Source organism: Mus caroli, unplaced genomic scaffold (genome assembly GCF_978045245.1).
Source record: "Mus caroli unplaced genomic scaffold, Mus_caroli_1 scaffold_6, whole genome shotgun sequence".
Lineage (NCBI taxonomy): Eukaryota > Metazoa > Chordata > Mammalia > Rodentia > Muridae > Mus > Mus caroli.
The window spans coordinates 96,286,121-96,300,416 of NW_028227261.1; the positions used below are offsets into that span (position 1 = coordinate 96,286,121).

Sequence of the window (14,296 nt, forward strand, 5' to 3'; positions counted from 1 at the left end):
TCTGCACTCTTCACTCACTGGTCTCTAACCACACAAACCTTCTTGCTGCTCCTCCAACAAATCATGTCTACACCCTTATCTCAGAGACTTTGGTAATTTTCCAGCAGCTATGCACACAGCTTCCCCTTTCATCATATCCAGACCTCTTCCCAGATGCCTTTGTACCAAGTAGACTCAACTACTCTCCTGACACTGGAATCTGTCTCTGAAGGCCCAACTCTCTGACTCATTTCCAGATTTATGGATTTTCATTGTTTTTGTTGTTTGCTTGCTTGTTTGTTTTGTTTTGTCATAGATAGCATAATTCACGCAATTCTCTTTGATTTTATTCTCTATCCTTTCCCACTAGAATGGAAGACCTCCCATCAAGGAAGGTCTCTCATTTTTCTTGCTCTTGTTGCCACAGAGCCTACAATATTACTTATTGCTCAGGTGCTCAATACTTGTTCATAAAGTGAATGTGAGAATGCTTGTATGTAAAGTACTTAGAAGAGGACCTGGCTCAAATAACCATGTGATCACATTAGCTACTAGTAGCACTATTAAAAATGAAATATTGAGTGGATTATAATTCTGGATTATTTTCCATTAAAGTAACCTCCACCAGTGGACTGGTCTTTTCCTGGGACATTTTATGAAAGTTATTTTAGTTATAGGAAGGACTTAGAACCATTTCTCTCTTACATACAAAAAAAGTAAAAGATACGTGGTACAGGGTAGAATGTCAACTCCCAGGGTTTGATGCCAGTGGTTTCTGCTACCAAGTGGTTTCTGCTTTAAACACTGGTAAAACTAGGACTAGCAATATAGATGGAAAATGTAACACTATCTTAGTCACTGTGTACTTTGTGTCATATTGCTACAATAAAATACTATGATCATGGTGATTTATAAATGATAACATTTCATTTGAGGCTTATGGTTTCAGAGGATTGGAGTCCATGATGGTGGAGCAAAGGTATGGCAGCAGGAACAGTTCAGAGCCTACATCTTGATCAGCAAATTGAAGGCAGAGAGAGTGGCAGAGTGAATAGCTCTTTGAAACCTCAAAAGTGTCCCAATACCTCCTAATCCTTCCCAAAGAGTTCCACCAACTAGGTAGGGATAACATACTCAAACATATGAGGCACCAGGGGCTGTTCTTATTCAAGTCACCACACAGCTACAGGTACATGCTGGGTGCAGCAAGTCACCACCAGCAAGTCTTCCCCAAATCATCCCGATCACAAGGCACTCACAGCATTTCCGTTTTCAATCCAGCTGATGGTGGGGACAGGGATGCCTATTGCTGTGCAGCGTAGGGTTACAAAGGAACCAAAGGTGACATTGTGGGATTCAGGAGCACGCAGGATTCTTGCAAAAACTGTTAGGAAAACAAAGGGCATGAGTGATTGGCTAAGCAAGGCAGGACTTTAAAACTCCAGTCATACTGTGTGCCCTGAGTATGCTCACCCCTTCAGTATTGCTATGTTTTTCCTCTATGCTCTCTGTGCTATGATCCTGCATTTGTCACCACCCCAGGACACACTGAGGTTAGTTCCAACATAGAAGTTTACATTGGTTGATACCCAGTCTAGAACATTTATGCTCATATCTTAATGTGATGGGTTTCTTATGTGTAAAACCCCTGTCTCACTTTAAGGGACATTTTCTTAGAACCATAACCATCCATCACACAGTACAACTCCCTTTGCCCTTCTATCTTATGATCGTTATACACTTACTGCTATCTGATATTCGGTCAGTTCCCACTTATGTGTCCTTCAGCTGCCCCATTAGAATGTCTTGGTCTGTTTTGTTTCCTGCTGGATTGAGTACCCAGAAGAATTCATGATGAAAATAAACCCGAGACACTATTTTAGCAAACTAAAGAAATAATTACTGGTTTATACCCTCAACTCTATCTCTAATATTGAGAACAAATTCAAATATATCACACATTTCAAAGAATGAGATGATGGGGTTGGGGGAAGGAATGTTTAGGATAAGTGTGAGGAGGACTTTGAGTCTCCTGCATTTCTTATGGTTATACATCTTCACCAATTTAAAAAAAATCAATCTGCAGGCTTAGCAGTGAAAACTCAGAGTGAATTGGAGAACGCAGTTCAGAAGATGAGCTACATTTCTGCCCTTCTTTTCTGATTCAGTGGAAACTGAATCCTCATTAATTTTATTTACTTTCCCAGAGTAACAGCCATGATGGTAATGAGCCTGGTCTCATGCCTTCTGATGTTAAGTCCAACAGGCTTTTAAGCTATTATGAAATCTTTTTGTTTTCCTATTGTCAACATATTTTATGCTCTTTTCTGATGTTTTCTAGGGCCTGAGCCCAACACATGACAGGAATTCTAAACCCTAATTGTCATGGCAATTTGACTGAGCTCTTCTAGTTCATGAAATTCATAGAGTTCGTGTGGACAAGGGAGAAGATTGACCGAACAGTCCCAGCGAGGCTGGACCTCCTCAGCAGCCCCTCTGTCTTTTGACCTCTTCCAAAGGTCACATCACTCAAGGGTATACAAATGTGCCTATCCCCCTTGACACCTGGATCTTTGGTTGGTGCAAAATTGAATTAATTTGACTTCCTATCTTTTGATATTGAGGACTCCAAGATGTGTAATTTATAACACCATTTGGGGTCAATCACTTTAAATATGTTAATGTTGAACCCCAAAGTTGAGAGGACAGAAAAGTAATAAAAATGTCATGTTCAATGACAACAGTGCTGAAAAAATACTGTTTTTTTTTTTTTTTAATATAGTGAATGTTTAACATGCAGTTGAATCTGTCTCTTAAAACTAAAATTGAGGGCTAGAGGTATAGTTCACTTGGTAGAGTGATTGCCTACGTTATACAAAGCCCTGGGTTCAGCCCCTAGCACCACATAAACCACATGGAGTAGGACATGTCTGTCATCCTAGCACTGAGGAAATAAAGGCAGGGAAATTGGAGTCCAAGTGGTCATGGGAGTGTGAGGTCAACACGAACTATATATCATGTGATGTTATCTAAAAAAATAACAACAATAACCTGACTTTAGAAGGTTCTGGTATCTAATTAAACACCCAACAAAAATCAGAGTTCAAGAACACAAGAAGCAATATCCTGGAGACCATGTTTGTCAAAATCAGAATGCAGAAAAAAGAGGGAAGAAAGCTGCTATAATCTGAAAGAGATTTAAGGGCCGTATCATCTAAGTGCTCTCTTTGGATTCTCATTTTCCCCACTGAATCCAAGTTCACAGGCTGTTCTCTTTTGACAGCCAAACCCAGGCTGACAGGCATCCTAGCAGGGGTCAGCCACATAACTGTTCTTGTTTTCTGGTGATAGTAATGGAGATCTAGGCTATGTCACACATCTGTAACACATGGCTAGAATAGTGTGTGCAGGGGCTGGCACTGCAGGTTTGGAGTTGAGTCACTGTAATCGGAAGCACATGGGGTTCACTGCCTTTGAGCACTGAGAACAGTATGGGCCTTGTAAGACTGGGAGTTGGATCATGTTGTTTTCAGTCTTGTTACAGCAGTGTTCGAATGGCTTGACTGAGCCCTTGGACTTGAAATGAGGGCCTTTTGGATAAAAACTAGGACAATAAAAACAAACTGGAAAGATAGGAAATCTAGATTCTTTCTTCTGTTTTGATTTATAGAAGCATATGTTTTAATTTGGGAACTTCAAATTCTTCTTGGAAATGTAGTAACTAGGGTGGGTTTATTGTGTTCTGATTTACAGCATTTCTCTTTTCTTTTGGCGGCTATTGCATTATATGGATTGCCACTTAGGTACATTGCGAAACCCTTGATGGTCTATATTGCACAACACAGCTAAGCATAAGTGAGATAGTGAATAAGTCAGCCAGCTGCTCTTGCACAGCTCATCATGATGCCAAACTTCATGGATTCCCTATCCTGCCTGATCCAGTGCTTTCTAGGGGCTCTGTTTGGGCACACATGATGGGTACTATTGGCCACATAGGTGTATCCGCGACTATAAAACTGCTAATAAATAGTTGTTCTCTCCAAAGTGGACTTCATCATTAAGTGTAATGTGTTAAGGGAAGAAAATGACCGGAGGTTACACTGAAGCCAGTCTATCCCACACTCTTGAGTTATCTCCAAAAGACAAGAGTCGGCCTTCCCTTTGCAGTAGTGACAGACATCTTAAAGCTTTCCTTTCACTTTTCCTCCTCCCAAAGGAGGTTCTAAGCACATTCCAAACCTTTGGGTTCCATTGAAATGTCTTGTTTTCATAGTGCCCTCCATGCCCCTCAGTCTGGTTATATTCACATATCACTTAGCACCACTTGACAACTGTGGGTCCTTTATTTATTTGTTTTGTGGCTGTCCCTCTCCCTGGGATGCAAACATTATCAAGGTCTGGCTTGGCTTTGCCCATCACTGCAGGCTGACCTATATATGTAGGTCTCTGTGTATCTCTAGATGTACCCTGCCTGGTAGAGGGTAAGAAATCATAAGTATTTGTTAAATGAATAAGTGGATGAGTAGGAGAGTGAGTGGGTGACTTTTCTGGAGAGCTAAGGCAAAAGAAGTAATTTATAGTTTGTGTAGGTCAGCCCTGCTGGACCACCATTCTTTTGCCTATCAACCTCTATGAAGGGAAAGAGCTTGATATGCGGTTGGAAGTTTACCAAAAGGTTACCAGGTCAGGACTTCTCTACCCAGACATTAAGATGAGTCATGGGAAAGGCTGGAGAGGCAAGCATGACAAACACACGTTACGCTAGTCTCCTTGTTATAGATGAGAAGGCTTTCTTCTTCAATCCAGCTTTATCAGCAATAAGGCTCATGTGTGGCTCCCCATCTGTATTGGTTTCCAGTTTTAAATGTGAAAGGTGAAGGTGGGCTGAGAGAAATTCCAAACACTTAACAACCGTCCACAACAATCCCAGCAGCTGCAACCAAAAATAAAAGTCCAGCTAACTTCATCCCCTGCAGGAATGAACTTGGATATAGTTGGATAGCAGATCCCATTGCTTTCGTGGGTAGCCACAGACAGAGAATGCAGCCTGCGTCATTAGGGAGATGCTCAGTGATCAGGGGAGCTGGGTGAGATCTGCTTCCTAGCCAGTGAAACGTGCATCAAATGTCTTTATTTTGTAATTCACTTTCACGTAAGAAAACATATTTTTGTTATATAAACAAGCAAACTGCTGAATAGGAGTTTGAAATTATTTAGTGATTTGGGGAAATTTTATAACTATTTTGATGTTACACTTCTCTTGCTATAGGTAATCTGATTTAACACGATCCAATTTTCCCATGGGTGGGTATGGCAGCACTCATCAGCACTAAGAACAAAAGACATGGCCAGTGCTGAGCCTTAGGGTTTTCTCTTACAGAATCTATTCACATGTTTTGGGTTTTATGTCTCTTGGGTAAACTTGCAGCCCTATTTGAAGGTCAGGAATCCTACATCAAAACAGTTTATAACAAACAGAGGCATACTCCCTTCTATCCCCACCCTGAACACCTGCCACATTCATTTTCCAAATTGTTTTCAGATTTATAACCAGTCTTATGGTTGCCATTTTAAAGGTTGTATGTGTTCAGGAGCTATGTCCATCATAATTGTTCTTGTAATATCTTGGGAAATGCAGGGAGCAGGAAACCTAGGCCAACTCCTGAAATGACAGGTCTCTCTTCTTGTTAGAGGGCAGTTCAAGAGATTTCTCAAATTTCGGCCAGTTCTCTATTTCTGAATGGTTATTTCAAAGGAATAGTGAGAGCTTAGATATTTTACTTTCTCTTACTCTTTTCCTTCTGTAGTATTTCCTACCTTCCGTTGGAGAATTCTTTATAAAGGTTTCAAGGGATCAGTGACAGGCAGGAATAAAGGGGAAAGGGAGATGACTTAAAACTAACCCAGACTGCCAGGTGGAATGCTTTTACTTGATTGGTATTGTGAATAACCTGGTATCTAGAAAGAGGAAAACATTTTAGATACAGGTTAGGCCTCTCCTATGGCTTAAATATAAAATGTCTTCCACATGCTCATGTGGGTGGCCACTTTGTTTACAACTGGTACTGCTGCTTTGGAAGGTTTGGGGTTCTTTCTTTTTTTTTTCTTTGAAGATTTATTTATCATTTTAATTATGTGTACATTAATTGTGGTGGAGTATGCACATAGTGTGTGCACATGTAAGTGCAGGTGCTGAGGAGACCAGAGTAAGATGTCAGATCCCCCAGAGCTGGAGCTAAAGGCAGTTGAGCCTCCCAGGGTGAATGAAGGATCCTCTGTAAAAGCAATGATGCTCTTAACCACTGAGCCATCTCTCTGGCCCGGGTTATAAATTCTTTAGGACAAAAGGTTAGCTAACAGAACTGGGTTGTTGGAGCAGACCTTGAGCACTGTATGTATTTTGGGGTACTGGTCCAGGCTCTCTGCTTCCTGATCCACTGTGACGCACAGGCCTGTCTGTCACCTCACACCCTTGCAGCTGCAGATGGAGTTGTAGCAGTCCTATGCCTTCCCTGCCAAACTGTTTGTATCCCTTGGCTCTCTGGGCCAAATGAAAGCTCTCCTTCTTAAGGCTGCTTCTGCCTGTTAGCTTGTCAGGGCAATGAGATAAATACTAATACAGTTTTCCTAGTCTGAAAACTTAAAAGGCCAAACTCATTAAGAGTGCCAACATGACTCTCAAAGGTTCATAGATAGACTTCAGACCTTCAGCTTTGGGATGTTCAGCAGATCAAGTCTGAGCAAACATTCCAGAATCTGAAAACCTCTGGAACCTGAAGCACTTATGACCCTGAGGATCTTGAATCTAAAGTACTTAATCGGTTTTATTTGTTCCATAAAATGAGAAGGAGGCACTGTTTAAGACAATGGTAGCCTAAGACAGGTAAGATAGCCTAGAACTGAACTGTGTGACCTGAGGACTTGTGGCTTTTGGCCTCAGATCACCAAAGTTTGGTTGCGAAGAACATGAGTTTTACTGGGAGAGAAGTTACTTTCGCTGATGGGAGGCTTGTTGTCGTCCCAGACAAATATACATCTCCATGTTAATTAAAATAAAAATCACTTCAGTTTTTACTGATTTAGAGCAAATGCACTAAACTCCTCATTGCATTGAAATGTTGGTAACCAAACATAAATTAGCACCCTGAAGTTTTTAATACGTCTCCAAAATCTTAATTACCCTCCCCTGCCCCGCCCAAATAACCTTCTGTCCTGACCCGTGTGGGTTAGTTTTCTTGTCTGTTCTTTTTCTTTAATCTCATGTTGTGGTTCTAGAATTTGGAATATGTGATTGTAATCCTTCTCTAGATTCAATGTTCTCTTGAGAACTCTGATAGATCCATAGCCTGCATCTTCAAGTTCTCTGTTTGATGCTGTGACTTCTTACTCCTATGGGCCACTTTCCATTTCTTGACAAAATAATAGGACTTAAGGTCAGGAAAATAAGCAACAGAAGTATACTGTGCATCTAAAAAGAAGCAGCAAGGCAGAGAGAAGGGGAAATACCTTTAGCGTCCTGCTCAGGTTCTCTGTCTTCTGTTAATAGGAACAGGAGGAAACCGACGCGGGCAACAAACAGAAACAAAACAATGCTTGGTGAGAAGGGGGATCTTCAACTGTGGCACATCCATTGTGCACAATCCAATAAGAAACAAATGCCACGAAGGGAAAGTGCTGACCTTTCTTAGCAAGCAAACGATCCCATGGCACAAGAAAGATTCCAAATTACGACTTGTAGTCAGGCAGTATTTTACAGAAAATAAACTACAGCATTCTCAAAGACGTAGCTCACTCATGCATTTTTGTTTTAATGTGGATAAGGACAATCCCCCCTTTCTTTCAAGGCAACAGAGTGCCTACTATTCCAGTGAATTCTGTTCCTCTGTTTGCTTGGCTTCTCATCTTACCAGGCCCTGCTGTGAAGTCAGTGCTGTGGACTGTGGGATCTCAGCTATCATTTCTATGGCAATAGACTCCTGTTGTGGTACACAGGGGATTAGGGGGTTTCTGCAGAACCAGGGCCTACCACCAACAAAGATCTGGAGCTCTCATTTTTAACTCCCAGAGGCAGCTTAGAGGGTAGAGAAGAACAAAGCATTCTGGGAACAGAGTAACCAAGGCTGCCCTGGGAAAAATGAAAGAGAGAGAGAGAGAGAGAGAGAGAGAGAGAGAGAGAGAGAGAAGAGAAAGAAAGACAGACAGACAGACAGACAGAGAGAGAGAGAGAGACAGACAGAGAGACAGAGAAAGGGAGTGAAGGAGGGAGGGAGGGGGAAAGAGAGAAAGACAGAAGGAAGGAAAGGAAGGAAGGAAAAGAGAGAGGGAGGGAGGGAGGGAGAGAGAGAGAGAGAGAGAGAGAGAGAAAGAAAGAAAGAGGGAAACAAAAACGAAATCTCTAAATTGGATAGAAAGGATGGGATAGAAAGGATGGAGAATTTGTATACATTTTTAGAAACCCTAACCAGGAAAAAATTTAAAAAAAAAATTAGTCATTCTAAAATGTTTACTATTACCATATCACACAAAGTCTCATGGGTTATTTGTTCAAATTCATGTAGACCCCCCCTTTTTTTAGAATTAATTAAATATAAGCCAGTTGCCATATGGGTATATATGGAAAAATAGTGATATTGGTGGTAACCACTGTTTCTGGCAGGAATAGGCTTGCCCTGTTCTTCATAGATGATGTGTATTGTCATGTACGACATACACTATGCACTGAGATTGCTCCTTTATCTCTGTGATTGCACATGACCTGTGTGACTGGGGCTATTTTACATATGAAACAGAACAAACCGCCTAAGACTCAGGGATCTACGGCCAGGGCAGAGCAAGAGTGCAGTGCCCTCATTCAGGTTCAGACATGGAGTCCTTTTCTGTAACCTGGTGTCATGGTGACTAATGTCTCCATTCTGTACTTCATACCCAATCTCCTTAAAGTCAAACACATGTAAAATCTATTTGATTTGACTCTCTGACCTTTGCTGCCAGAAGCTACTAACAATTTATAAATTAATGTCAATTACAAAAACAGGAAAAAAAAAGAAAGAAAAGAAAAGAAAACGTTCAGAGGTTGACTGTCAAATGAACCTTGAGTCCAGATGAAGAAATTGGAATTTGAGAGCATTCCTAACTGCCAGAGAAAGCACAGAGGAAGTATTAGTTTCTTCTATACTGGACACTTAGAAACTGTGGAGTCCCTGATTTGTTTTCGTTGCAGTTTTACTGTTTGTTTTGTTTTGAGACAAGGTCTTACAGTGCATTGTTTGCTATGCTTAAACCTCTGGCTCCCCTTCTTGTGTGCTAGGAATTTAGGTGAGTTTCACGATACCCAGGAAGAGTCCCTGCTTGTATCACAGACGCTATCAGAAGAGATGAAAAGAATTTTTGAAGCAAATTAGGCCTGAAAAATTGTGAAAGGACACCCCTTTACACACACACAAAGAGACACACACAGACACACACACACACACACCAGCTAAACAGAACCAACCAAAGAGATGCAACAGTGTCTGAGATTTGGTGGTTTCCAAAGAACAAGCTTAGAGGTTGGCCTAGGAATTTCACTTTCATATGTATAGCATAGAAATTCCTTTCTATGCATAGATGCAAATATCCACAAATGTCTCACATGCTTTGACATTAATACACACACATATAAATACATGCACACACAACTGATGTTATCTTAGAGGAAAAATATGAAAGATTACTCTGTGTGAATCTATTGAAACTTGTATGCACCCCATGGAGCAGTTTGCTGGTCATTTCAAGGACGGATCACAGTCAGGAATTTACCATGTGACCCATGTGTCCATGGTGATTCCTGGTGACTTCTGAACTTGTCATCTGCCAATTTTGAAAATCCTACCTCATGGCCTTCATCCGTATTTAATTGTTAAATTCTCATCTAATTGCTTTATGTGTTATGCTTTGTCTTGTCTTCCAAATGGCTTTTTAAGCTTCTGGGGAAGGCATAATGCAATAACCATGGGTAGAACCCAACTTCTGCTGATTTTTTTTCTCTGAAGTATAGAACCATTTCTCATAGAAAAAAAATCTATAATCCTTAAGAAGTCTTTTGCCATTTGTATAAGGAATGGCTTGCCTTCTGCTTTCCTGACTAGCCTGGGAGGGTGGTTTGGCTAGACAGTCAGTGCCTGCCCTGACTGCATAGTGCTCACTCTACTTTCACATCAAAGTTCAACAGTAATCAACTATTCTCTTCAATATGTTCATTTATAGGGAACTCAGGATCATCTTAGCAACCCATTTTGACCAATTCTTTATGAAGAAAAGGGAGAAAGACATATACTCCATAATATTCCTCCTTATGATTACTATCCATAAGATCTGTTTCCTACTTTCATCTACTGGGAAAGAATTGAAAAAAAAAAGTCCTATTAGTGTTTTTGGTGTTTCCAGCTGTAATAGCCACAACACCTCATTCTGATTGCTAATTTTTCAAACTTCCTTAGCTCATCTTATCCTGAGTTACTCGAAGTTCACTAATAAGCACTAATAACTCTAAAGAGAAGAAGCTCTGTATGCCCTTTCTTTCTGTGAATACAAATCTGCATGTGTTTTCATTTGTAGTTGTGTGATATAGTCAGCCAGCTGATGCCATCAAAATCACAAATACCCACCACTCATTTCTATTCTTTTTTGTATTAAGCTCTATCTCCCCAAATTCATCTATGTATGTTCATCTGTGAGGTTAATTCATCCATTCATCAACTGGGAAGGAAACTGGAAGGTTTATCAAAGGTCACACAGGAAGAAGAAAAATAAAGGTTTTCTTGAGAGAGATACAAGGGATAAAATCACACAAGTCATGGAGACCCTGAGGAGTGAATGAAGAACCAGAAGGAAGCAGACTTCAGAAGTACGCAGATAACATGCATTCTTCTGGCTACAAGAGAGAGGTGAGCCAAGACATAACAGGGATTCCACAAGTGAAGCTGAGGTCTCAGAAGAGCTGAGCACACACATTCTCTGTTCCTGGCTGAATGTCACTAAGACTTCCTGTTTCTGGGAAGGAGTTATCATGAGAAAAAAGGTCAAATATAAGATAGCAAGGGCTTGAGAAGCCAGCTGTGTCCTAGCCGGCTCTGGGGGAGAGCGCAGAGGTATTTTAGAGAAGTTTGAGTAAGAGGTAAGTACTGAGGTCACCACAAGGGGAGAGAATCTGAGATGTGTGAGCCAGCTGCTTTGAACATGAGCACTTTGGAGGTTCCAGGTCTCCTGGTTCTTTTCTTAGCTCAGTGACTAGGACCCAGTCAATGCAGCACAGTGACAGCTCAGAAAGAACAGCAGGCTCTGGGTGTTCTACAAGATGCTGTCATGTGCATGTGCCTGTACTTGCATTTTGTTTATAGTATCCAAACAAGCCAGCTAAAGTATTCTGTTTTCTAGATGGATAAAAAGAACAACGTTAACTAGCACTTCCTTTGACTCCTTGGCTACAATAATACCCACTCTTACTTCTTAGTTATTCCGTGAGATAGAAGTTTCATAGGATGGACTTGCACCTCAACTTCTTGGCTAGGATTGAAAGTACATGATGATATGTAAACATAGTACAGAGACTATATTTGTGACAGTGCTGAGTTCACAATTCAAAATCATCCCACTAGAATAAATACATAGCAGTATTAAAGAGGATATTAACACTAAACTAATACCTCAGCTAATAGGAAGATAGGCAAAACATAAGACACAGGCAGGAACTGTCAAGTCCCAGTTCTCTCAACAGCAACTGAGGTATGATATATGTCTATGGAAGGATAGATAGATAGATAGATAGATAGGTTGATTGATTATATAGGTAGATAGATAGATAGATAGATAGATAGATAGATAGATAGAGTGCCCATTTGGAGTTGTGAATGAGTAGTCCATTGCTTGAAAACAAAGGCAAGAGTAGGGTGCCCCTCCCTAGGAGAAGAGGAAGACACAGTCACAGTACTGCAGAATTTGGATGCCTATGAGGCTAAATCTTGATTGGACTCCAAACATTACAGATTGGGGTCCTAAATTCTGCTCATAACATCTTTATTAAGAAGGAACCAGGAGGCTTTCTGAGGAAAACCTTCAAACTTATTGGAAAGAGGAAATTTTATTTTAAAGGAAGAATAATTAGGAGGAATAATCCATAAGTTCACAGGACACTGGGAATAAGAATGCTAAGAAATCCAAAGCATTTAGTAACTAGTTGATTAACCCCACTGAAAGAAAATAAAAAGATAGTACAAACCTCAACACATACGCTATAAAAGAATGGGCATGATGAAACGAGAGGCAAAGTTCAAACACAAGTTAATAATCCTGAAGAAAACAATATGAATGCTAAAAATTAGAACAGAATAAAAAAATTAAAGAAAAATAGGATAGCTAAAATTCATGTACATATAAGACATACAACACAGTTTGAACAAGGTTGATTGACGTATCAGTGAATAAGAGGTTCTAAGTTCAATTCCCAGCAACTCCATGGTGGCACACAACCATCTATGAGGGCATCTTATACCCTCTTCTAACATGTCGGTGTACATGCAGCAGAGCACAAATACATTCAATAAATAATAGGAGGAGGAGGAGGAGGAGGAGGGGGAGAAGGAGAAGAAGAAGAAGAAGAAGAAGAAGAAGAAGAAGAAGAAGAAGAAGAAGAAGAAGAAGAAGAAGAAGAAGAAGAAGAAGAAGAAGAAAAGAAGAAGAAACTATGAAGCTCTTGGTGCCTACAAAAAGGGAGGAGAAAACATGCAGGATCAGGGAAGACCATGGAAGTGATCTGAGACTCTCCTGACGTTGCAAGAGCATGGGAGGTCTACAGTAAGGGAGGGGCAGAGAAGCAGCATGCAAAAAGATTATGATCGAAACCGTCTCAAGTTGGAGCAACATCTACATCTCTGGAAGCACTAACCTTGTGGCTTTAAAGTCTGAAACTCACTGTCACTTGTGAGGCTTTTAGGCAGGTAGCACAGGCGACACAACCTGCATGTTTGAATTGGTAGCTTTGCCTAGGCTTCAGGGATTTTCCTTTACAGAAATACTTGAAAACATCTTGGTCTTTCCAGGGGATAGCAGGACTGTAGGTTACTTAGCAAATGAGCGTGTAGGAAGATTTATAAAAATAAGTTGACATTTGTGGTTTGAAAATGTATCTTCCCTAAGGGAAAAAAAATGGTGCCTGATTTTTCTCCTTAAAGAGCAGGTTGAATTTAATGACTCATCTCTAACCAATAAAATATGGCAGAAGTGACGGCATAGCTTCTGAGTCTGGACTGTTAGAAAGAGAAAAGAAAAAGAAAAAGAGAAGACAGTTCTTCCTGTTCTCCACTAGCTCTCAGGCAGGCACTAGGGAAAGCGGTAACTTGTAAGGACACTCGAGCTGCCGTGTACTAAGAAACTGAGGGTTCTCACCATCTGGCATCAACTAGAACTCCTGTATGCAGGCCAAGTTGGACCTTGTTCTTCCAGCTTCACCAAGCTTTCAGAACAGTGAAGAGGTAGTCAATGTTTCAACTGCATCTATGACCTGGAACAGCCCAGCAAACCCGGTCTCTAACTCATGACACTCAACAAGGATGTTGTCTTTTTTCCTTTAGCCATTACATTTTTATGTGAAATATTACACATTAATAAATGACTGACAGGCCTGATGACAAGCTAGGATAAAAGTACTGATTGTCAACTGTCAAGAGAAAAATGCCAAAGCTAACAGAACGTGGAGTTGGCTTACCAACCCAAGAAAAAAGGATGACCTTCTTGCCCTTCATCCTGTGAAGTCACAGGATAACATTGAGAGAAATATTAGGTAATATTTACCATAGGGAGAGAGAGTGGCATTTGTTAAAAGAGTTAGGCTGTGAAAGAGTAGGCTCTCTGCCCTGCTTGGAACACCAGAGACTGTGATTTTAACCTCTGTCAGAGCAAAGCACCATCTCTGTGTTAAAGATGTCAAAGCCATCACCAAAGTAGAACACGCTGACTGTAATGTCAGAATCAGCAAGCTCTGGGGGTGGGGAGTGAATTCAGCAGGAAAAAAAACTGGAATAAAAATCCAGCAGACAAAAGAAACAGCAAAATTAATATTATACATGGTAAAGATACATAGAATCCTGAGGCTGAGGGGAAGGGGTCCACATTTAAGGCTAGCCTGAGCTATCTAGAACAGCCTTGTAAATTATTAATTAATTAACCCTAACAAATACTAGAAATAAGTTTTTAGAATACATATAGGTGACTAAACTTATACACTAAAGATGACAAAATCCTTTAGACTGGATTATTTTAACAAATCAGACTATCTTCTACT

General features: G+C 40.5%; 1 protein-coding gene across 7 annotated transcripts in view; it reads right to left on the reverse strand.

Moving 5' to 3' along the window:
• Musk (muscle associated receptor tyrosine kinase) overlaps window positions 1-14,296 on the reverse strand; it is an 85,207-nt gene that overhangs the window by 37,458 nt on the left and 33,453 nt on the right. For 4 of the 7 annotated variants that reach the window (XM_021159726.2, XM_021159731.3, XM_021159728.2 and 1 more), the window contains exons 6-7: window positions 7,486-7,515; window positions 1,239-1,363 (exon numbers count right to left, since the gene is read on the reverse strand). In XM_021159726.2, the coding sequence (XP_021015385.1) occupies window positions 1,239-1,363; window positions 7,486-7,515 (155 nt within the window). The remainder of the gene's footprint in view (window positions 1-1,238; window positions 1,364-7,485; window positions 7,516-14,296) is intronic. The other 3 variants (XM_021159732.3, XM_021159730.2, XM_021159729.3) reach the window with 1 other exon arrangement.